Source organism: Protopterus annectens, chromosome 4.part0 (genome assembly GCF_019279795.1).
Source record: "Protopterus annectens isolate FY-2018-M chromosome 4.part0, PAN1.0, whole genome shotgun sequence".
Lineage (NCBI taxonomy): Eukaryota > Metazoa > Chordata > Ceratodontiformes > Protopteridae > Protopterus > Protopterus annectens.
The window spans coordinates 1,347,484,066-1,347,508,002 of NC_056733.1; the positions used below are offsets into that span (position 1 = coordinate 1,347,484,066).

The following is a 23,937-nucleotide window of genomic DNA, read 5'->3' on the forward strand; positions in this document are numbered from 1 at the left end:
ACATATGCTCCTTGTGTATTGTAGAGCATAAAAGTGACATCCAGACACACCATCCTCAGAACTGACTGCCCCAGTAGGAACACCAGTCCAAGGAAAACCAAGAAGTAACCAGGACATCCAGAAAGGAACAGGACAAGGGTGGGATAGGGAGGGCGAGAGTGAATACTGCAACAGTAATGGAAAGGACATCTACTGTTATGGTAAGATTTTACACAACTGTACTATGTCCTTCCATTCACTGGTTGCAGTATTCCTTACACTTGGGAGAGTACCAAAGCTCAAGAAGAAACTTGGGAGAAGAAAGTCCAGTAGAGCCCTCAAGAAAGCCATGAGAATGGCCCTAGCAAAACTAACTCTAGCTCTGGAGATTCCATCCAACTTGTAGTGCTTAGTAAAAGTATGCACAGAAGTCCAGGTAGCTGCTTCAAGAACAGAATTAGTATCCAGCCCCCTGAAAAAAGCACCGGAAGGAGCCACTGCTCTAGTACAATGAGCTTTTACAGATGAAGGAAGCCTCTTACCATGAAAAGTATAACAAAAAGAAATATCCTTTGAGATCCAAGAAGAAATAGTTTGCTTGGATACAGCTAATCGTAAGGAACTAGGATGAAAAGAAACAAAACAACTGATCAGATTTTCTAATAGCCTTAGTCTTATTCAAATAAAATCTGAGTTGTCTATGCACATCCAAAGTATGCAGCACTCTCTCACTGGCAGACTGTGGAGAGGGGGAAAAAGGTAGACAAATGAATAGACTGATTAAGTGACAACTCATTAACCACCTTTGGCATAAAAAGATTAGTATGCAAGGACACCCTGCCCTTATGAAATACCAAAAAAGGAGGACATGCCATAAGGGCTTGAAGCTTAGACACCTTTCTGGCAGAAGTAAGGGCTAACAAAAGAACAGTCTTCCAAGAACAACACTGCAAGGAAGATGAAGCAGCAGCCTCAAAGGGAGCCTCAGTCAACTTCTCCAAAACAAAATTAAGATCACAGGGAGGTGGAACAGGCTTCCTGGGAGGTCTAACATGAAGGGAGCCTTTAAAGAATTGTTTAGCCTCAAATCTAGAAGCTAAAGGAGGAGATAGAGGCAGACAAGCAGAGACAGCTGATAAGTGGGCCTCAAGAGAATAATAGGCCAAACCAGCATTGAGCAGCTCACATAAATAAAATAGAACCAAAGGAATATCCACAGTAAGTGGGTCCAGGTTACAAGACAGGCATCAAATAGAAAACCTCTTCCATCTGGATAAGTAGGACTTCCTAGTAGATTTCCTGGCCTCCTGCAGGACTATCAGCACATCCTCAGAAAAATAAATGTCTATGTGGAATCAAAATCCTATCACCCACAGTGTCAGTTGAAGAGTGAATAGGAAAAAAACAATCCTTTATCCTTTTACCAGAAACAACCTTATAAGAAGGACTAAGGGCCTGAGCTAGACCATGAGCCAGACCTAATAAACAACTCCTGTCCAGGGGATTTGTGCAGGAGATGAAAAATGTTTAGTTTTATCTTTCTTTTTGAAAGGAAAATTTGGGGCAGAAAGGTTTGTTAATGCCTACAGCAACTTCCCAATTGAAATGCACAACATTCTAATTAAATAGGGGAATTTTACCAGGACCAACAAGAGTGGACGTCCTTTGCTTACTGAGGAGATCTGAACAGCTGTAGAGGATGTGGCTAAGCTCCAGTCTATACTACCTGTATGTCCTACACCACAGGGATCTAGTGAACCAGCTTTGGCCACAGCAGAGACACCCACCTGCAGGTGAAGCAAACTGCTAGCCTCCTGTGGTGGCAAAGGCTGTTTGCTTAACTTTTTCTTTAAGTGGCTAGATGAAGGGCTGACTGTGGTACTGGTAGTTTTGTTCCAAGCTTAAAATGGTGCTTCTTTCCCTGGGAAACTAAGCAGCACAACCTGGTAAACCTCAAAGTCCCAAAAAGTCACTTTTTCCCATAAAACCCAGTATAAAGCACTTTAATACATTTTATCATCCCCAAAAAGTAAAATAAACACAGTTTTATCCCCATAAACAATGCTTTTAGAATGTTTTTAACAACCTTTAAACTTGACAGAAAAAAGTACAGGTTAAGTCTCATGACAGTAAGTTAAGAAAGAAACTTCTAGATAAACAAAAAACTTTGCTAACCATAAAATTATTTTTTTACAATTAATATTAAATGTGGAAGGTTTTTCCCCAAAGGGAACTTATCTGCCCAGCAAAGTAACAGCACAAGCCAATGGATGATTCCCGAAAGCCTGCACAGGAGTGCTCTCTTCAGTGGCTGGAAAAGTCTGGAAGGCTTAGTGTCCAAACCACTCTTTTTAGAGAGCTCAGTTCAAGATGCGTAATGGTTTGGGCACATGGAAGGTGCCATGAAGCTTTGGAAGGTGGCTGGCTGTTAAATCCTTGGCAGGACATAACCCATATAGCTTAGGCTACTGCAGCAGTGATCAATATGATGGACATCTGTGGGTTCAACGCAAAGCCTGTTGCTCAAAGGACAGTGAGGTACTAATTATGCAGCCAGTGTGCACTATAATGTTATAATCAGTGTAGCTGGGGCATGTATACATATACTTATACTCTGTGGTTGAGGACCATGGTTGTGCTTGGTGGCATGTACACACACACACACACACACACACACACACACACACACACACACACACACACACACACACACACACACACGAGCATGCACTCTCTCTCTCGTGTGTCAGGGTGTCCTGATGGCACTCATGCTGTACACATGTAAATACTGACTTATATTCCTGCTTCAATCTCTTTTAGCTCTTCTTTCTGTAACCTCTATGTTACTCTCTTTAGACTGTAAACTATCATCACCATCAGTATTTAACTGTAGCATCCACATGTCACTTTGCTGCTGTTCTGAAAATGAACTGCCACATTTTTTGAAGTGAATAGATGACAAAGAGTTGTAACTACCTGTTGAAACTTAAGAATGCCTATCTGGCCTGGGTTGTGGCTGAAAATAGTCTGTGGACCAGCCCACCTACCTGGTCAACAAAGGTAATAAATTAAAAGACAAACAAACAAATACATAAATACATGCTGTCTTCTATAAGCCAAGTGGTAAGCCATAAAGTAGAGCGTAAGAATGTCTCTCATGCAGGAATGGGGCATAAAACGCAGAGAACATCCTGAAACTGTTCTGCTATCTACTCATTTTGTACCAGTAGACATCTGTCTCTCATCAGGCTATTGTACTCACAGAGTGATGTCACTGACCAGCTATGCTGTCTGCCCCAGTGAGGTTAAATGTGTGTTGTCCCACCTACTGTTGCATGTCAGACTGACTGCAGATAGCTGTGCTCTATCAAATCTGCAGAATATAGTACTTCAACACATGAGGTCCTGTGGCTAACTGATCTGTATCCATATACGTGGCTGTACATAACACGTAACATACCTACAGCCCATTATTGTACCTGTATATGCACTGATAATTACATTTCACTATCTGAATAAGCAGACTATTGTTCAGAATATACCTTTCTGTGTTCACAGTACAGCAGAATACAGTACTTGTGGCTGCGGCATCCCTTCTGATTGGCAGAGTAAAGGGCTTTACACTAGCTGATTAATCTCTGACCACACACTGACTCTGCACTGCTGTCTACAAATTATGGTGCTGCTGACATTTCTACTCTGTTGCATACCAGCTATAGTCTTTACAATCAGTAACAAATCCTATGTTTGGACTGATCTTTCCTGTCTGTAGAACAACTTGTAGACTTTTCTCTTGCATCTCCCTGAACAGTGGCCCTACACATTGCATATCACATGACTGTGCATGAGTTAACAAAAAATGGTAGCAGCAGATTAATAAGGCTGGGCATTGAACCTCTCCAGATGCGATGTAATACATACGATCTATTTCATTGCTTACCATAGAAAGATGGTCTTCCACAGTGAAATTTGAATTTAGAAAGCTTTTGTCATACTCCTCCTAGGTCTCACAAAATTACGGCAGACAATGTGATTTTGCTCAAATGGGGTTTCACTATTCCAGGTCTCAAAAAAACACCTAAACGCTGATGCAGCTGTCTCAGATAACTGATTAACCTTGGCTTCACAGTTCAACTCAGAAAGGTGCCTACATTTTAATATAGAACAAAATCTTTCTGTGGTGGTCCTTTTCTTCTTTCAGGCCATTACACATATCACGTGTATGTAGGGCTCCCTGCCATTGTAATATTGCAAATATGAATATGAATATGAATTGCAGTTCTTCACTGTACAGGATACTGTATGCTATAAAACACTGCAAGGACAAGCAATATCTAGCCCTTCAGAAACTGTCAAGGTCTACTGAACATGTTATAGGAATGCAAAGAGATTACTGTTCATGGCATACACATGCAGAAAAGAATGCTTTTACTGTCTTTGACAGCCTTCCAAGATCATTATAAGTCCATTTCAAACCTTTCTGTATGTAATAGAGGTCTGGATTACAAATTTTCCGATCTGCTTTCTTCAACTTTAACTTAACCCTTTCAAAAATACTATTTGTATGAATACGTCTTGGTTTCTTTTTCAGGCATTTATAGTCTAAGGTACACTAACTACCAAGCAGCACAGGTAGGCCGTTTGTTAAGTTGCTGAGATCCAAGATGTAGCAAGAGATGTTCAAGTTGATAAATTTATCTCAGGTAAATGTAACAGAAGTGTCAGACTTGGCCTACTCTATGATGAAACGTTTGCTTATTTCAAAAGCTGGGCAATAAAGTGTTACCTTATGGTAACAGTAGATCCATGACTGGCTATTTTCCCCATTAATCCCAAATTCATCCCCTTCCTCCACATTAAAAATATGTATTACTTTAGGACACTGCAGTATTTATTCTTCCATACGTTTGCTCCTGTAACTGTTATTTACAGGAAATAAGAATGATAAAGACTCATTACAGATCGTGTTCACTTTTGTGTATTGTACCTCACTGGGCAACAGGGATTTAAGAATGACCCATTAACAAATAAATAATAATAATAATAAAGTGAAAACCGACAGGACATTTCTACATGAAGCATAACAACAGACATGTTCGATATTCTAGAACAGGTAGCCACACCCACAACATATTTTGAGTAACTAGCATTGCCTTTAATCAGTTTTGTGTTAACAGCAGTCAGGGCATGGGACAAACAATGAAAACGCAAATCACAAGTTCTTACTCACCAAGTTCCCTGCTCTCTCTTCCAGAACCTGGTGATCCATTTTCTGCAGTTACTGCACTGTCAGAGTCAGAGGTCTGTTTTTCTTGTGATAATCTCTAAAATTAGCCAAAAAGAAGTAAAACAAATTTAATTTAGTGCACTAAAAACAGAAAGCCTGTAAAGACACCAGTACCTTAAGAGCTGAGGAAAAATCTCTAAATCTGGAAAGACACACACACACACTGTGGAAGAGGACTCAATTCTGACCTTTCCCTATGGAAACTAGTTAAAATCTACAATGCATTAACAGTGGCAGTTAATCTGAAGGCACACACACACACACCTAAAATATTTTATTTACTTATTAGCTTATTAGGTGTGCAAATGAGCAAGTCCACAGGCAACTTTCAACCATGACCCTGAATCAAAGCAGATAAACAGTGACAATATAGTTAACAATACATGGAGATGCACAAATTTCTCTAGTGCATGTCAGATTAGAGTACTTTCTGAGTTTTACACAGTCTGAATTGATGGTACACGGCAGTAAAAACTACATTTATAAATGGGCACACTTTAACCACTTATTTTAACAAAAACGGAGTAAACACAATGAAGCGAGTATTGACAGAGCAAATTCTTAGTTACGGGAGAGGTACAGAGATGAGAAAAGTACTCAATTGAGGCATCAGTCAGAGAAAATAAGCAGGAGTGCCAGAGGAGCTGGAAAAAGGTTATCCTTAAATTATGACAGGCAGAATACTAAGCCAGAATACATCAGTGAAACACTCAGCATAAAGCAGGGGAGGAGAAGATCCATGACAAAGAAATGGCAGAGTGAAACGTATTAGGAGGTAGCTGCATGCAGTCTACAACAAACAAACATAGTAATACAGAAAGACGAAGAACAAATAAAACTATGGTGCTTCAACATTAAGGAGAGTGATTGACTAATTGTGAAGAACATATCCATGAAGACATTTCACAGTTCAATAAAGCTACTGGAAGCAGTTAAAGGCAGTTTGGAAGCTTATGTGAGCTTTGAGCTTCTGTTTTAACAGCCTGTATTCACAGATACCCCCAAGATTCTCTTTCACAGCGCAAGATGTCTGTGACCTAAGCAGAATACGTGCATGTCTTAAGGAGCACAAATGCAGTGATATACATGTTACACACACACACACACTCGTACAGTATGCCTAATACAATGTATACTTTAGTCTGCTGTTTGGTCAATATTTCTGGTACTGCCAGTTCAAACAAAAGACCGGTCATCGTTGTATTGTTTCTTGTAAGCTTACACACACACACACACACACACACACACACACACACACACACACACACACACACACACACCATGTGGTCTTTAGGGAAGATATAAAATATTTTGGGTACAAAAAACTGTGATAGGAATACACACTGCAAATGGAAAACAAACATGATTCTATCAGTCCAACAGCAAAACTGAGAAGCACTGGTCTTGAAAACTGAAAAAAGCATTGTCTAAGCTACCTTGCTTTCCTTAGACACTGTAAACAAACTGCAGTGTAGGAAATGTCTTACTAAAACCATTTTCCTAACTCCACACAATGGACATCTAGGTGAAAAATACCATGCAAACTCCAAAACATAAACCTAGAGCAAATGTGCAACTTTTACTATAAATGAAACAAAATAAAATTCACAATGCGGGTCACAATATAGGACATCAATTTGCAAGTAATACTAGCAAATGGGAAATAAAATAAAGGAATACTGATTAAAGATTCATAGCCCACTGCAATGTGACAGAATGCACACTAGGTAGGTTAGCACAGAGGAATAATGCTGTAAGCTTTTAACAAGCTGCTTCCTGTAGCCTGTGGTTTGATTCCATCAGCCTATTTTTGACTACTGTGCAACTCTGAGCAGGCTACTTAACCAGACAGTGTTCTCAGGTTGTCCCCATAAAGGAACACTTACCTGGTTAGCAAATAAAATAAAATTCTACTGCTGAACAGTTTTATCTTGGTTTTGTGAATTGTGGTAAATTACCAATACAACCATTAGAGGGCAGTGTCTTCAAATCTTTTTAAATGGAAGAATGCTGCAGACACATGACTTAAATTAAGAGGTCAAGCTAGGAAAAATACAAGTTGTGTTTTAATAATGCCTATGCAACATTAAAGTTCACCTAAATGAATTGTCCTAATGCAGGCAAGCTGTGGCCACAGCTGTCACTTTGGTGGTGATATATAATCATGAAAAAATAAATCTTGAACGCTAGTGATGAAAAAACATTTCAAATCCAACTTGTCGGAAGCTACAATTCATACTAATACTGCACTCCACCAGTGTTCCCAGAAGAGGGCAACTCAAATATCATGATTTGGTAATTCATATCAACTGAAATAAGGGACTGTGCCAAAAAACTCTAGCTCAATCATGACCAGGGTTGCCAGATTTCTGACTGGCCAGGTAGGGACAAAGTAAAGACTTAAAAAAAAAAAAAAAAAAAGGTCTTCCATGCTAGGTCTTTAATGCGGAACATCAGAGTTCCGCATTAAACAAAAGTAGCTCTGTGTTTATTTCTTTTTTGATTGGCCCGGGCCAATCAAAAATAAATAAACACGGAGCTACTTCTGTTTAATGCAGAGCATCGCACTTCCGTATTAAACAGAAGTAGCTCTGTTTTGCGATTTTTGATTGGCCCGTATACGGGCCAATCAAAAAAAAAAAAAAACAAAGCAGAGGCTGCCCGGGATTTAAACCGGCAGTGCGGGACTCGGGATCAGGCTGCTGATCTCGGGACAGTCCCGCCCAAATAGGGACGTCTGGCAACCCTGACACAAGTAAATGTAGCAGAAACATTTTACTACAATCTGGCTTAAAATATAAACGAATTGCTTCCTGTTTCAGTGACGTGTTTTACACAGCATTGTTGAGATACTAAGGACTGAATTTGCACTCCACCAGGTATGTAATAAATACTTTTGTGACTAAGTCAAAGGACCAAGTTTCCTTTGTTTGATAACAGACCATGAAAAGAGTTATGTTTGGCAATTTTTTCATCTTTACCTCTTCCATGCAGTACATTTGGAGGTTATTTTGTAGAATGCCAGCATTACTCCCTGACATGAACAGTGCTACTTAACCAAGAGAAAGAACATATAACAATGAAGACTTGCATTCAGTATTTTAAAATTAACATGTACTGCTTATTTTGTTTGAGTATGAGCCAGTACCTGTGGAAGCATGGAGGTGTTTAGGTGAAATGGCAGTGGAGTTTCTAACCAGATTGTTTAATGAAATCTTGGAAAGTGAGAGGATGCCTTAGGAATGGAGAAAAATTTTTTTGGTACCGATTTTTAGAATAAGGGTGATGTGCAGAGCTGTAGTAACTACAAAGGGATTAAACTGATCAGTCACAGCATGAAGTTATGGGAAAGAGAAGTAGAAGCTAGGTTAAGAAGGGACGTGATGATTAGTGATCAGTAGTATGGTTTCATGCCGGGAAAGAGCACTACAGATGCAATGTTTGCTCTGAGAGTGTTGAAGGAGAAGTACAGAGAAGGTCAGAAGGAGTTGCATTGATGTTTTTGTAGACTTAGAGAAAGCATGACAGGGTGCCTAGAGAGGAGTTGTGGTATTGTATGAGGAAGTCGGGAGTGTCAAAGAAGTATGTAAGAGTGGTACAGGATATGTACGAGGGTAGTGTGACAGTGGTGAGGTCTGCAGTGGGAGTGACGGATGCGTTTAAGGTCAAGGTGGGATTACATCAAGGATCAGCTCTGAGCCCTTTTTTATTTGCAATGGTGATGGACAGGTTGAGAGATGAGATCAGACAGGAGACTTAGTGGACTATCATGTTTGCAGATGACATTGTGATTTGTAGTGAGAGTAGGAAACAGGTGGAGGAGATAAAACCAAAATAGGTGGTGCAATAGTGCTCAAGTAAACCACTATAAAAACCAAAAAAAGAGCACTAAGTGTTGTCCTCAGGAACAATTTTATTACAAAAAGTTAAGCGCTTTCGTCAATACCACTTGACTTCCTCAGAACACAAGTGTTCTGAGGAAGTCAACTGGTATTGACGAAAGCGCTTAACTTTTTGTAATAAAATTATTGCTGAGGACTCACAACAGGTGGAGGAGACCCTGGAGAAATGGAGATATGCTCTAGAGAGAAGAGGAATGAAGGTCAGCAGGATGAAGACAGACTATATGTGTGTGAATGAGAGGGAGGATAGAAATGAGGATGCAAGGAGTAGAGGTGGAGAGGGTGGATGAGTTTAAATACTTGGGATCAATAGTTCAGAGTAATGTTGAGCGTGGAAGACAGGTGAAGAAGAGAGTACAGGCAGGATGGAGTGGGTGGAGAAGAGTGTCAGGAGTGATTTGTGACAGACGAGTACCAGAAAGAGTGAAAGGGAAGGTCTACAAAAGGGTAGTGAGACCAGCTATGTTATATGGGTTGGAGAGTGGCATTGACAAAAGGCAGGAGTTAGAGCTGGATGTGGCAGAGTTAAAGATGTTAAGATTTGCACTGGGTATGACGAGGGTGGACAGGATTAGGAATAAGTATATTAGAGGGTCATCCCAGGTTGGAAGGTTTGGAGACAAAGCCAGAGAGGCAAGATTATGTTGGTTTGGACATGTGCAGAGGAGGGATGCTGAGTATATTGGGAAAAAGATGCTAAGGATGAAGCTGCCAGGTAACAGGAAAAGAGGAAGGCCTAAGATAAGGTTTATGGATGTGGTGAGAGAGGACATGCAGGTGGTTGGTGTGACAGATCAAGATGCAGAGGACAGGAAGAAATGGAAACAGATGATCCGCTGTGGGGACCCCTAACGGGAACAGCCAAAAGAAGATGATGATGATGATGAGCCAGTACCATTTCCCACTATCTTACAATAAAGTTGTCACAAAAACTCTTGGAAGAAATGGTAAGAACCCATGTGCTAAATGCAAAATTATGTCAAATTGGAGAATTAGTCACTGCAATTTTTTTTTAAATTTCAGTCCAGTTACTGAGCTAATATCATTATATATGCAAGTGACAGGTTTGGGAGAACAGAGATGGCTGACAGTTTCTGAAGCTAGGCAAGCTGCCAACCTTTATGAGGCACACTCTTCAGAGGACATAAAAGGTATGGCCTTATGACAAAACCAAGAAAATCTAAACGTGTCACTGCTCAGTGGTAGGAGTCTAAACAAAAAACTCCACTCCCTAGAAGCTCTCTTCACTTTAGAGAATGCTGACATGCAGTCGCTGAGACAAGGTTTAAAGCCGCAGGCAGTGCAAGGTTGTAATGCCTTCCACACATTTAGACCAGCTACTACAGACAGGGACTAAAGGAGGAGGTGTCTCAATTTACACTGAAAATAAATATACCTCAAGGCTGGTCAAACAGGACAATGTACTTGAGCTACTCCATGTTCAAATCACCATAGGCAAAATCCAATACCACTTCCTTGCAAACTACAGGTCCCCCCAATGACCCAGGAAACACATACCATGTATTTAAAACACTCACCATCCAACCCAATACCATACATTCATGGGCTACTTTAATTACCCTACTATTAACTGGGAATGGTATAAGACACCAAACGCATAGGCACAGAGATTCCTGGATTTTGTAAACATGAACTCCCTGGACCAGGCTGCCAGTACACCAACCAGGGGTGCAATCATACTGGATCTGGTCATCACTAATATGGGAGAGTGCTGCACACCCGCTAGTGTAAGGTCTTCCCTGGGAAAGTCAGACCACAAAGTTGAAGTAAAAATAAAACCTGAACCCCTCAGCTAACCCTGGAATATTCAGGAACTACTCTAAGGCTAACTTCTTGCTATTAAGTGATATCTTGGCAACATTTCAAGCCCCCATAAGCCCTGAGAACATTGCTGCCTATGCAGAACTGTCCACAGAAACCCTATACAAGCAAGTTAATAGCTTATATACTGTACCCACCAGGAATAATTACAGAACTAACTCAAAAAAACAAGTCACCCTGGTGGAATCACAAAATCAATTGTATACCAGAAGGAAAAATCATAGCAAAAATTAGGAGGTGCAGCACCCCAGCAGGATAAATGCCCTCTCAAACTAAACACACAACTCAGAGGACAAAAAGTCTACCAAAGCCAACTTTGAGGTAAATTTGTTCTCCCATTTTTTATTGAATTTATATTTTATATATATTTTCTCTTTTTTTTATTGAATTTACATGAGTTTTTACGGAGCAAATATGTTTACACATATATAGATATTTATTTAGTATATTAGGATTATGGCATTTATGTATATTTAGAAAAATTAGAAATATTAGATATGTCAGGTGTTGGAATTGTATGTATTTCTCCTTTAAGACAATCATTATATGTGTTTGGCGCCAAAAATTTTTGGTATTTAATGAATTAAGTTTCAATCAAGTTTGTTCTGAGGAAGTCTGCTAGTCAGATGAAAGCGCTTAATCTGTTGGTGACATTTGTTTTTGGAATTAAACTGTCTTTTCCACTGTTCGAGCTGAGTTGTATGTGCAGTATTTCCAGTATCAGTGTGTCTTTCATTTACTTTGTTGTCTTCTCCCATATGAAGGAAAACCACAAGGCATTCTTTAGCTATGTCTGCAACCAAAAAGGCAATACACAATCGTGTGCAGAGTTCATTGTAAATGGACCCACCTATACTGAGACAGAAGATATAGCAAACCTACTGGCTGACAAATTCAGCTCCAGCTTTACCCCTCTCTCCCCCTCAACCTTCCCTCAAGAAATACCATCAAATATAACTCCCCCTGCTATAACTAGGGAACAGGTCCTTAATTCTCTCTCTAAGGCCAAGAACACTGCATCAGTGGGCCCAGACAATATCCCAAGATGCCATCTAATTAGCATGAAACATAACCTATCACACGTTCTGCAATTGCTATTTAACTGTAGCCTCCAAACAGGCTTTATGCCCCATGAATGGATAACAGCAACAGTCATCCCCCTGCACAAAAATGGGCCATCTACAGCCCCTGGAAACTACAGACCAATACGTCTCACTAGTCCTATATGCAACACCATGGAAAGAATTATCATGGAAATGATGAATAATTACATAGTAAACCTCCAGACACTGGACCCAACCCAGTTTAGTTTCATCAAGGGCAGGTCATGCCTACTCAACCTGGTAGACTTCTTTGAGAAAGTAACCAAAGCAATGGATGAGGGCAAAATGGTTCACACTGCCTACCTTGACCTGGCCAAGACATCGGACAAAATAACCCACTCAGGCATTGTTGACAAACTCAGGAGGTTAGGTACAAACCCATATGTCACCCAGTGGATAGCCAACTGGTTCATAGACAGGAATCAGGAAGTTACAATTGGGGAGTCCACCTCTACAAAGAGACCCGATACAAGTGGAATCTCTCAGGGATTAGTCCTTGGACCATTCCTTTTTGGCATTTACTTCTCTGAAGTCAAGGCCAATGTTAGTGGTCTTTGGCTGACTAAATTTGCAAAAGATTGCAAATTAGAACCTGTCATTGAATCACACACAGACACGAATGTTCTCTAGGAAGGGCTGACACAGACAAACAACTGGTGTTAGAGTCATGGATTAAACCTTAATGCCAAGAAATGCATAACAGTATCCTTTGGGAAGTCATCCACCCCTGGTTAACTATCATATTGACAACACTCTTAGTGTTGACCCAGCAAGTCAGGGACTTAGGGACACACATAGACAGTGATCTATCCTTTGACCATCACGTGTCTACAGCAGTGAGGAAATCAATGTTGCACAACTTATAAACAAAGGTATGGCATCTAGGTCCATGGAAGTCATTGTTCTATTGTATTCGGCATTCATCAACCTATCATTGAGCACAGTGCCCCTTTGGTATGTACATAATCCAGTATATCCAACAAACGGAATGTCCACAGAGGTTGCTCACTAAAAGAATACAGGGCATAAGTAAAATGTCCTATGCAGAGCATCTCAAGACCCTATCCTTCTGTCTCCTACAGGCTGTTGAGGGGAGATCTATGCCTGGCATACAGGACACTGTTAGACCTCACTCTGATGGACCTCCTGCATATCCGCAAAACAAACAGGACCAGAATTACCCATTCAAAAGACTTAAACCTTGCCTGTGATATAAATAGAACCTGCTGGAGAGACAGACATGTATCCCAGATTTTGCCCTGGTCTGGAACAGGCTCCCCATTGATGTGAAGCAGAGTACCTCCCTAACCCAATTCAACTGTAACTTCCATTTTTCTCTCTCCCATATGCTCACCCTGGTTCTTGCTTTTACAAAGGGATCAGTTGCTAGGCTATCCAGTTGAAACTCAGATCAGTGACTCATTCCTTTTCCTTTTGGATAATCTTATGACCTCAGCTTTGTCAACCCTTCTCCTATACCATTAGCATATCACTGTCTGCTTAACTTGCTTATATATACCCTGTTCAGTAGTCCACAGCTTGCTTCATTAACTTAACTCTCTTCCCTTATTTCCTAGGTCATCCTTCCTTACCAAACTGGCCTTTCGGGGCCCTCATCTCCTGAAAAATTGCCACAAGCTTCGATTCTCTTGGCCTGTTTGAATTAACTTGTTCCTTGGATTTTTGAAACAATTACAATGAATTTTAGAGAACAAGAAGCCATGGCAACTACCTTCTTTGCTTTTTTTCCATAAGTAATCAACAGGCAATGAAAAACATATTAAGATACTCTGTTTATATCAACAAAATTATTAGTTAGGAAATGGCCATAAGTTCTTTTCCCACACCAAGTAGATGGATTGCTGACACTGTAGTACACCATAAAGGGGTGCTGCACTCCTCAATGTGTTGTCCTTCAGATGAAAGGCTAAACCTAGGCCCCATCTGCTTGAATTGGGTGTTAGCTCAGGAGGATGCAAAAGATCCCATGGCACCTGTTGAAGAGTAGGGTAACCTCCCTGATGCCCTGGCCAAAACTTCCTTGTAGTATAAATACCACCTGGTCAAAAAATGATAATTAAAATGTAATTTTTAATCCAAACCAGTATCTGTAGCAAGAGATTGCATGTATGAACCACACAGAAAACAAAAACAGCTAAATGCAAGTATGTGAAAACTGCTGTCTTATTTCATACAAAGATTATTAACTACTCTGATATTACATTTATTTTGGTAATGCCCAACTAACATTTTTAGACTAAAACTTATAAACAAAAATTCAATGTACTTGTATGACAGTTTAATATGCTAAAACACGGTTAGATTGCATGCCCTGGACATGCCAAAATGCCCCATAATTGCAAAGGTCGTCGGGCAGCACCCCCATTGCCACCCCACACACTGTTTTTAAATAACTCCCCCAAATTTCAAAATAAAATTGTTATGTAAAACCATCTCCATCCACAATCAGATTTTGTCATTTACGGTTAGTGCTTTTGTCCATAAGACCTGACTGCGACTTCACTGTCTAAAGAAGTCTTGCTATGGATGGAAGCATCAACACATGTGTTTTTTAAATTGTCATCCAAGGATACTTGTTTCTATAATTTCTAAATTATTTTTTTTGTTTGTAATTCGAGATTAACCAGTGTCCTGGCTTACTTTTGTAAATTGCATTTTTCCACTGTTACTTATAGCTGACTTATCCATGAAGTTTGTTAATTACTCTGTCAAATGGATGGTATTCATAATGGTGTATCACTCCAGTATTCTTTGATAGCTGATTCAGTAAACAAATGACATTCATCAAACCTGGGGTTTAATTCCTATTTCCTCCACTGCAAACTGTACACCCCTAAAATAGTGACAGGTACGGCAAAGGTCACCTCAGAAACATGCTCTTGAACATACCTGGTCATTAAAAGAATAAAAAAGTTCAGTTTTAATGCAACTCCTTTCAGTGTGCAACATGCTTACCTTATCCAAATCCAGCTTGTGGTGCAGAACAGGAGATCTGGAACATTCAACTCTAACAGAGCAATTGCCTTGGTGGCTGACCTCCTTTATTACCTGCATAAAAACAGAGGTTAAAACATCTTTTCAGTATGCCAGATGGACTGCACGTAGATGGATTATAACATTTTTGAAACTTACATTATAGTATCAGACTCTTTGTTTTATTATTTTTTTACACAAGAGCTCGGTAATGTTTGTGGTTCCATACACATTCAGTGTTACATCGATGTACACCAGTAATATTATCAAACCATTTTAATGCCAGTTGAAAACACTGAAAAGCACAGGACTTAACCATTTCTGAAATCATTATACTAACAAAATAGTTTTATTAACCAGAGTACATGCTGTAAAAAAAGTACAGTTCTGAAAATGTTTTTTAAAGTGATTACATTCCCCACACAAGAGTATAGACTGGCTTGTCCCTATTGTAGAGAAGATAAGAAACTAATACTAGCAGAAACAGACCCACCCAGCAAGTGAAGCATTGTTGTGCAGTATAAACACCACACAATAATGAACAAAAAAAGGCACTGACAACATGAGTATCTGCACTGCAAACAGACGGACATAAAGCAAGCAACATCAGTGTCAACAGATACACAAGCAGGGCTGTCAAGAGGAAGCATGCAGTCTAAGAATCCTACACAGAGACTGGTGCAGATCAACTCAATTAAATGGTTTCTTAAACAAAAGAAGATCCAACATCAGCAGGAAAGGCTGTAGTCAATGCCATATCCAAGTAGACATGGAATTTGAAAGAACTTTAGAGCTGCAGTGGACACTACCATACAGAATGGGACAGACAGTAAAAAAAGTAAAACAAAATAAAATCTAGTGCCAAGTATCAGAGCTAGATTAATTCACTTATGAAATGTCAAGTTTCAAACTGACAAGGTCTTATCTCCTTCTGATCAACCGGCAGAAAACTCAACCTGATGAAAAAATTAAGTGTTGTTTTTTTTTTTTTTGGTGTGTGTGTGTGTGGGGTTAAGAAGGCCTCCTCCTGATTTATATACACCAACTCCACAGCCAACTAAAAGCAACAAAAAATAGGAAAGGTGAAAACCCTGACAGCACTTAGGAAGCACACTGGTAATGATTTGATATGGAAAACAATGACCAGGGGAGTTCAGCATTAGGGAGCCGGGTGCTCACTGAGTTTGAGCTCAGTGAGGTGTAGAGTACAGAATAAAAACGAAATGCTTGGTGCAGTTCCCCTAAAATGTTAATCAGTCTGTGCTATGCCTTCAAACAAGTAACCAAAGGTCAGTAGTAAAAATAGTATTTAATACACTGGGAAGCAGGTTAATCTATGATCACCTAGAATGCGCTACTGCTGACTTTGAGCAAGCAGCGACCATAGCAGATGTGTTCTTTAACAGGGTTATGTTGCAATACTAGCTCTGGCATGCAGTTACCTATAAAAAGAGAGGAAGACAGGCAGAGACAAGCATATGATACACACACACACACACACACACACACACACACACACACACACACACACACACACACACAGACTCTAGGTGTCTCATCTATGGAATAAATACAACAAAGAAAAACGTACAGGTGTATTGAGGAAAAAACTTCCAGCTGTAAAATGCTATCACAAATCTATCAGTTCTCCTACCCATACAGTCATGTAGGCTTAGTGTCTAGAACACTGGCATGAGTTTTTACCACTTCAGAGTACAATTTACACTCCCACTGTAACCAGTCACTTCTATGACACTCCTATAATGGTAAGCAACCAAATGCAGAAGTGGTTTGCATACAGTATATAAAATTATCTATGTTATTCCATCATATTGAGTGTTTTAGTCCAAAAAGGCAAGAGAAAAAACATTTGGCATAGTTTTTCTTATACTGATGTCTCCAAGAAGGTTTACATTTGACTGTTATCAGAGCAAGCAAATGAAAACAATCTTTCTTGACAAAGCAGGAAAAAAGCCTAAATAAACTTAAGCAGCCTCTCAAAGTGAATTCTCACTATTTATCATAAAAGATAACAACCCCAAAGTTCCTCTTTGGATTACACTGGCTTCAGAAAGTTTCCTGCATATCTTACCAACAATATTACAAGTGAGTGGTTTCAGATGAAGCAACATTTTTGCTCATTTTTATAAGGATCAAGTAAGACCCACATTTGCTTTTTCTTATATCTAAAAAGATGACTTTGCTTGCATACCTGGATTAAAGGTGACATTTTCTTATTCTGAACAACTGTTTCTAGCCAATAAGCATTCCTATATTTTAACATCCATTTACACATCAGTAGTACTTTATACCTGCAGGGGAGAAGTAGTTGCCTTTTAGACCTTTGTATAGACTAAGTTCATTCGCCTCATAGCAAGAGGCACCTCACAGCAAGAGGTTTTCCGGTTTGATCCTCAGCTGGGGTGCCTTCTGTGCAGAGTCTGCATGTCCTCCCTGTGATTGTGTGGGTTTCCTCCGGGAGTTCCTGTTTCACCCCACATCCCAAAGACATGCTGTAGGTGGACTGGACACTCTACAAAATTGCCCTAGGCGAGAGGAGGTGCATGTGTGTGCCTTCTGTGGAAGGTTGGGCATCGGGCTGGCAACTCGACACCGTAAAACTCCACTGCCAATCATGAGTGGACAGGTGATCTGCTGTGGTTAGCCCTAACTGGGAAAAGCCAAAAGAAAAAGAAGAAGATAGACTCAGTTCATTAAGATATTGCAAGAGTTTTGTGCAATACAAATGCACTTTGCCTGAAGACCCTGTGCCAGTACATTGTGTGGACTATTGAAAAGTGTTTGGATGCTTTCAAAAGGAAGCCCATTCATTTCAAGAAAAACACAGCTAAAAAACAACTCTTGCTAGTGGTACTTATAATGTTTTTAGTAATTGTGTATGAGCCAAAGGCCAATTAAAACGCAGAATCATCTGATCTATCCACTCATCTAACAAGTTTTGAAAATTTGCTACTGAGTCAGCTTGTCATACGTATAATGGTAATTTACTGCACAAGTGCATGCACTATACAAAATGAGGTGAACCTAGACCTTAAGGTAGTCCAACACTTACTGAAGTGCACCACACAAACTGAGATGAACCTAGACCTTACAGTATTCCTACACTTAGTGATCTTAACTGTGTACTTGCTTCCTCTGAACTTAAATTTAGGCTCTAGCAACTCAGCACCTATTAGTGTACAAAACTCTTCATACATTGCCCTAAAAGCCAAACACAGCTTTCCTCTCAGGAGCTGATAACTTAAAGGAATGTAGTCCAATGCTCTATAATCTTAAATCAAGAGTGATGCTTAATACACAAAATTCTCTTTGAGTATTTTCTGTGTAAATTTTCAAGTATAAGCAAATCACATCTGCTGTAAACAGAAAACAGTGAATTATATTCTATGACCAGTCTTACATATGTCACAAATAATTTAATCAAAAAAGCAAAATTTAATGATAAAAATTTTTAAGAATTGGTCCAACCACCTTCACTACTTTAGATTTAGTTATCAATGCCTGGGTTCTATGTACTACATACAGTAAGTCTTAAATCTTTATAGATCTCCAAAACAATAAGATTCATAACACCTGGACAACACATACCCCGAAAACAGGTGTACCAAAACACAATACAGCCTTTTAAATGCACTTTCTAAACACTTATTAAATGTATGCACATAAACCTCACTGGTCACAAAAGCCCCAAATATTATATAATAGCATACTTAACTACCCAATAGGGGTACGATGTTGGGAAATAGAAGAAGGTCTAATTGAATAATACAGGGCCCAGCACTGACCGCTGATGGACCTCAACTTGAACAGCATTCCAATCAGAAAAATTATTACAGATCTTTACTCTTTGGTATCCATCATTCAGCTACTTTTGAATCCACCTAAGAATATCAGGGTTTATAATGTCAAATAAAATAATAAATAAATACATAATTTTGAATCTACTTAAGAATATTAGGGTTTATTCATAATTTCAACACTGAATCAATAACAACACAATGTGCTAAACTGTTAAATGCTGTTGACAGATCCAAACAGGCCACGATAACCCCAACAGCAGAATCCACTGCAAAACATGCAAGAGTTGTGAATTTATGTAATGTTTGTAAATATATACCTATCCCTTATGAAGCCATGTTGTCAGATATCCACTAAAGGCTCAACTGTGTCATTGCTGTAACTGTTTCTAAAAGGCATTTTTCAAAGTACTTTCCGGTAAGTGATGTTAGGCTGATTGGCCTGTAGTTACGTGCATGCATATATTCAAACATTTCAAGCATGGGCGAAAATGCCCTTCTAGCACGGGCAAAAATGCCCTTCTAGCCTGCCAACAAACCAAAACAGCTGTTTCCATATTAAGTGTCAAGGCTGTTCTTAAAAATATCTAAACTATTGTTTGCTTTAATGTAATTTAGACTCTATTTCATGGATCAGCTACTCTCTTAGAGAACCAATCGGTACACTTCTCATTTCTACAGAATCTTCTACATAGGTTGTCTGGTGACTCTACCACTTTTTGATTTCCAGAAGTAGCAGTCTCTAAATGCCCTATACACCTGAATAAGGTCGCATTTTAAATATCTATCATGAGACACTGTACAACTTCAGATACTTTAGTCTTTCATAATAACTTAAAATTTCACATCCATGGATAACCTTGCTATATTTCTGCTGTACTCTTTGCAGTTTACTTGTGCTTGTTTTCTTATAAGATTTCCATGTTGTTATACCATATTCAAGTTTGGGTCTAATATAACTAACAAATAATGACTGCATCATTTCTGATTTCCTAGACTTTATAAATCTTTTTATACAACCTATAGTTCTATAGTTATCATTTACCAGTTGGTTGATATCATTAGAAAAACTCAAAGCTGGATCTATCCATCTACCCAAATACCCATTAAATGACTCTACAATTTTAATCACTGAGTGCTGAAATAAGTATTCGCCTTTCTGTTTATGTCTCCGAAATCTCATATGCTTAGTTGTTGATGTATTTATCAGCATATTAATCTCCTGTGCCCAAATGGTCAATTTAGTCAAGTTGTTTTGCAGACATGCAAACATTCTTTTGCAGACATGCTCATCACATCTGATGAAGCGCCTGTTTATAAAGACGCAAAAGCACTTACCTGTGTTTTAGCATTGCTTTTATGTTTTTATTTTCCTTCTTTGAATAAAATCCATGATTTTACACAATAGCTGCTGTGGCTGACTGGTTGGATTTACTTATGTTCTTAAGATGACATACAGTTTTGACCTGGTCTAGAATCAATCTTTATTTTTGCCAAAGAGTTAATACCAATTCTAGTGTAGCATTATCACCTAAGCCATATAATAAACTCTGATGGTAGTGCCTAATGTTTTCACTTATTGGTGCAAAATGAAGACTGAATGCATTTGCTAACTCTGCTGCTCCTAGAAGTAAATTTCTTCTTCTTTTTTTTTTTTTTTTAAATAAGTACATTTCTGACCTCAGGAATAATGGGCCCAGGAGTACCTACAGGCCCTTTTGCATGTTAACACTCTGGAAAAAAATGTCCCCTACTTGGCTCAGTTATTTTCATACCTATTTATTTTAGTCACATGATCAATCCCTATGCCACACATCTGCATATTCAAAATCTTGCATAATTCATGCTGATTTCCCATGATGCCAATGAAACAGGCACAACTGATGTAATGGCACGAAGCAAATTATCACCCAGAAAAAAGAAGAATGAAAAAAATCAAATGTACATTTAGATGAAATTAAAGTAGTATCAATCGGTAAATACATATACACTTCGGTTCAGGCAGAAAAATATGAGTGATGTGTCATTCCGTTTATGTGGAACAGGAATGTCAAGTCACACAGTATAGCAAATGCACAGCAACAAACAGAAATTCTACTAAAAGTGTGTTTTTAAATAAAAAGAACTGCAACACATACATATACATAAGTGTGTGTGTGTGTGTGTGTGTGTGTGTGTGTGTGTGTATGTGAGCATGACCTCTCTTTTGTCAGCACACTTTGGTTGACAGGAAAGATGGTCAACAGCTGCAGAAGATCACACAATGTCAGATGTTGGGGAATATGACTTTTCCCCAGGGACTGTGAAACCTAAAAGTTAGAACAAACAATATGCAGGGTGTGTGAGGCTCTCTGCAAAAAAAAAAAAAAAAAAAGTTTAAATGTTGCATTCTTTGAGGTTATTCCTCAAAGCATGCACAAAGGGGTGTTAATGTTAAACACACTGACATTTGGGTGTTTCATTATTTGCAAAGTATAGTGACGAAAGGAGAAACTGCCAGCACAGCTAGCTGGAATTTTGTAAATAATTATATGTCATTGGTGACTTATCGAAATTATTTATACCAGATGCTTCTGTTACAAACGTATTAGAACTGTGTGTCATGTGTATATCAAACTGCTTGTATAGATGTGTGTGTTGAAAAGGTATTTGCAGAGTGCTGTTTGAAATGTAACCACAGTGTGCCCTACTGGAAGCGAATAGAAATGTACATGCACTAATGTAACTGTTTAAATGTACATATTTTAACAATGGAAACTGGGATACAGTAAACTTTAGAAAAAATATTTGAAATTAAAAATTTTATAGGCTCTGACATAAAAGATAGGCCACAAAGAGGCAATCTCTCAAGTTTTCAATGTATCTAGAGACACAGAGTCTGTACAAGGAAGCTTTCTGTATTGTCCTTGAAGTGAACTAATTGCTACTTTTGAAGCATGAAGGAATGCAATTGTTTTATGACTTCCAGCATCTACCAAAGATCTGAGGTAATGGCCTTTTCTATATATTTTTACAGGTAGATGCTAAATGCTGCCAGCTTCTAGCAATGGGGGTTTTGGCCTGGAAACTAGAAGTCAGATGACAAGAGGTGATGTAATTCTACAAGCTATCCCAGCAGTAATATTTTAGATATTATTCTGAGAAGTCTCGAGTGAGACATAGCATTCTGCATTATATCTTGGAACTGACAACAAGAAGACCCATTCACCACACATCTGCCTTGCTCTAATGAAGTAAGTTTCTAGGGAATAGTATAATTCTCTTAGATTCAGTCAGGAATATAGTAAAGCTTAATGTAGATGTTTTCCTTTATTCATGTGAGCCTGTACTACAATGTTATTTTAAATATTTCCTGTGGTTTTGAACTCTATCATGTGACTATATATTTAGTATTGTATTCTTCTTTTATTATTAAATATATTTAAACCTTTAACTTTGGCTGAGCTGTGTAGAGATATTTAAGTTCTGAGAGTACTTGCATGTTTATTTGGTGACACTGTTGGGCCACTCCTAACAGTCTTGCTTTTGGTCAAACTGCCATTTATATTAGAATTAATATTATACAGTAAAATTGGACACCCTTTGTTAAGGGCCTTAAAGTAGCTGATAAGAAGTTCTGGTGGCACTGGTAACTACCTTATAGTCTGGGCAGAAGGGGGCATAGCTAGTAAACCTGTGCCAGCTTTTCCCAGGTGTGTGTGTGTGTGTGTGTGTGTGTGTGTGTGTGTGTGTGTGTGTGTGTGTGTGTGTGTGTCAGCTACTTGGGTAGGGACACAAAGCACTGGTTAGACAGAGAGTGTTGGAAGACTTGGCTTGGAATCCTGGCTAAGGGCTCAATGCTATAGCTGTGCCGGTGGGGAGTCTTACTGAGGACCTGGAGAAAGAGGGAGAAACCAGCCCTGAACTGATTGTGGTCTCTGTGTGCTCTTAAGGGAAATTTCACTTGATGCAGAGAGCTGCATCTGGAAATTGTGTGTGTGTACCTGTTATCCTTACAGTGAACATCCCCCACTGTTGCCAGTGGTGAGGATTGAGGCTACTTGATTACTGGTCCAGTGGTGGGTTTTCATAAGTGTATTCATACGAGTATCTCATCAAACACTGAATGCCCATAAGAGAGAAGTAACAAAGGACAATCATTTTATAATGAAACTAAAATGATAGAAAATAACGAAAAAATATATATAATTCTTTTGCAAGGGGCAACCCCCCTGCACCCCCCGCTAGTTATATATACCACCTCTGAGATCGCACAACAGTGGGATAAGGGCAAATTCCCTGACCCTGCTACACCACAATCTCATACAGAAGGCTGCTGGCAAAAACTCAATTGATAAGAATTTTCACTCCTATGAGTATTCACTCTTATTTACAGTTGCAAAAAAATGTTCACTACTGCAACTATCCATAATATATTTTCTACATATCTTACAGTAAACACACATACACACAAACACACATATACACTCTAGTCTGCTGTCTTTGGAGTCTTTAAAACAAATTTACGTTATGCCAAATACAGGTGGTGAGCACTGCTAAGGGTAGGACAATAGAGAACTGAAGCATATGTTCTTAGGTTCTGAGGTAAGTACTAGGCAATTGGTCTGCAGCCCATTTAATCCTAGCCAAAAGGACCCTATTCAAAAGTTCCCTCTAGTTTCAAGGAGGGCAATACAAGACAGACCAGGAGACTTCAGGCTGTACATCCAATTATCTAGGTGTACCTTGAAGGTGGTATGGGTGCTACTCTGCTTGATATGTAGTGGAAGCCAGAGGTGACGGATCCATTGTGATATGAATCTATCACACTAACATGTCTTATTTATCTGTTGATGAAGGCTTAGTTCCTTTAACCGAGTTTGATGTTGCATCTTTTATGGCAAGAAAGGCCACACACAGATCTCCATGGAGAAGTCTACAAGAGATTAAGTACATAGAAAAGGTTTAGAGTAATTTCTGATAACTTAAGATTTTTGAGGCCACTGACATTTTTAGTTATGAATTTCTGAGGT

General features: G+C 39.1%; 1 protein-coding gene across 1 annotated transcript in view; it reads right to left on the reverse strand.

Annotated features, from left to right (window-relative positions):
• The window catches only part of AFAP1L1 (actin filament associated protein 1 like 1), a 507,629-nt gene that overhangs the window by 190,321 nt on the left and 293,371 nt on the right, over positions 1 to 23,937 (reverse strand). Inside the window, exons 9-10 of the mRNA XM_044069203.1 lie at positions 15,090 to 15,182; positions 5,210 to 5,303 (exon numbers count right to left, since the gene is read on the reverse strand). Of these exons, the coding sequence (XP_043925138.1) occupies positions 5,210 to 5,303; positions 15,090 to 15,182 (187 nt within the window). The remainder of the gene's footprint in view (positions 1 to 5,209; positions 5,304 to 15,089; positions 15,183 to 23,937) is intronic.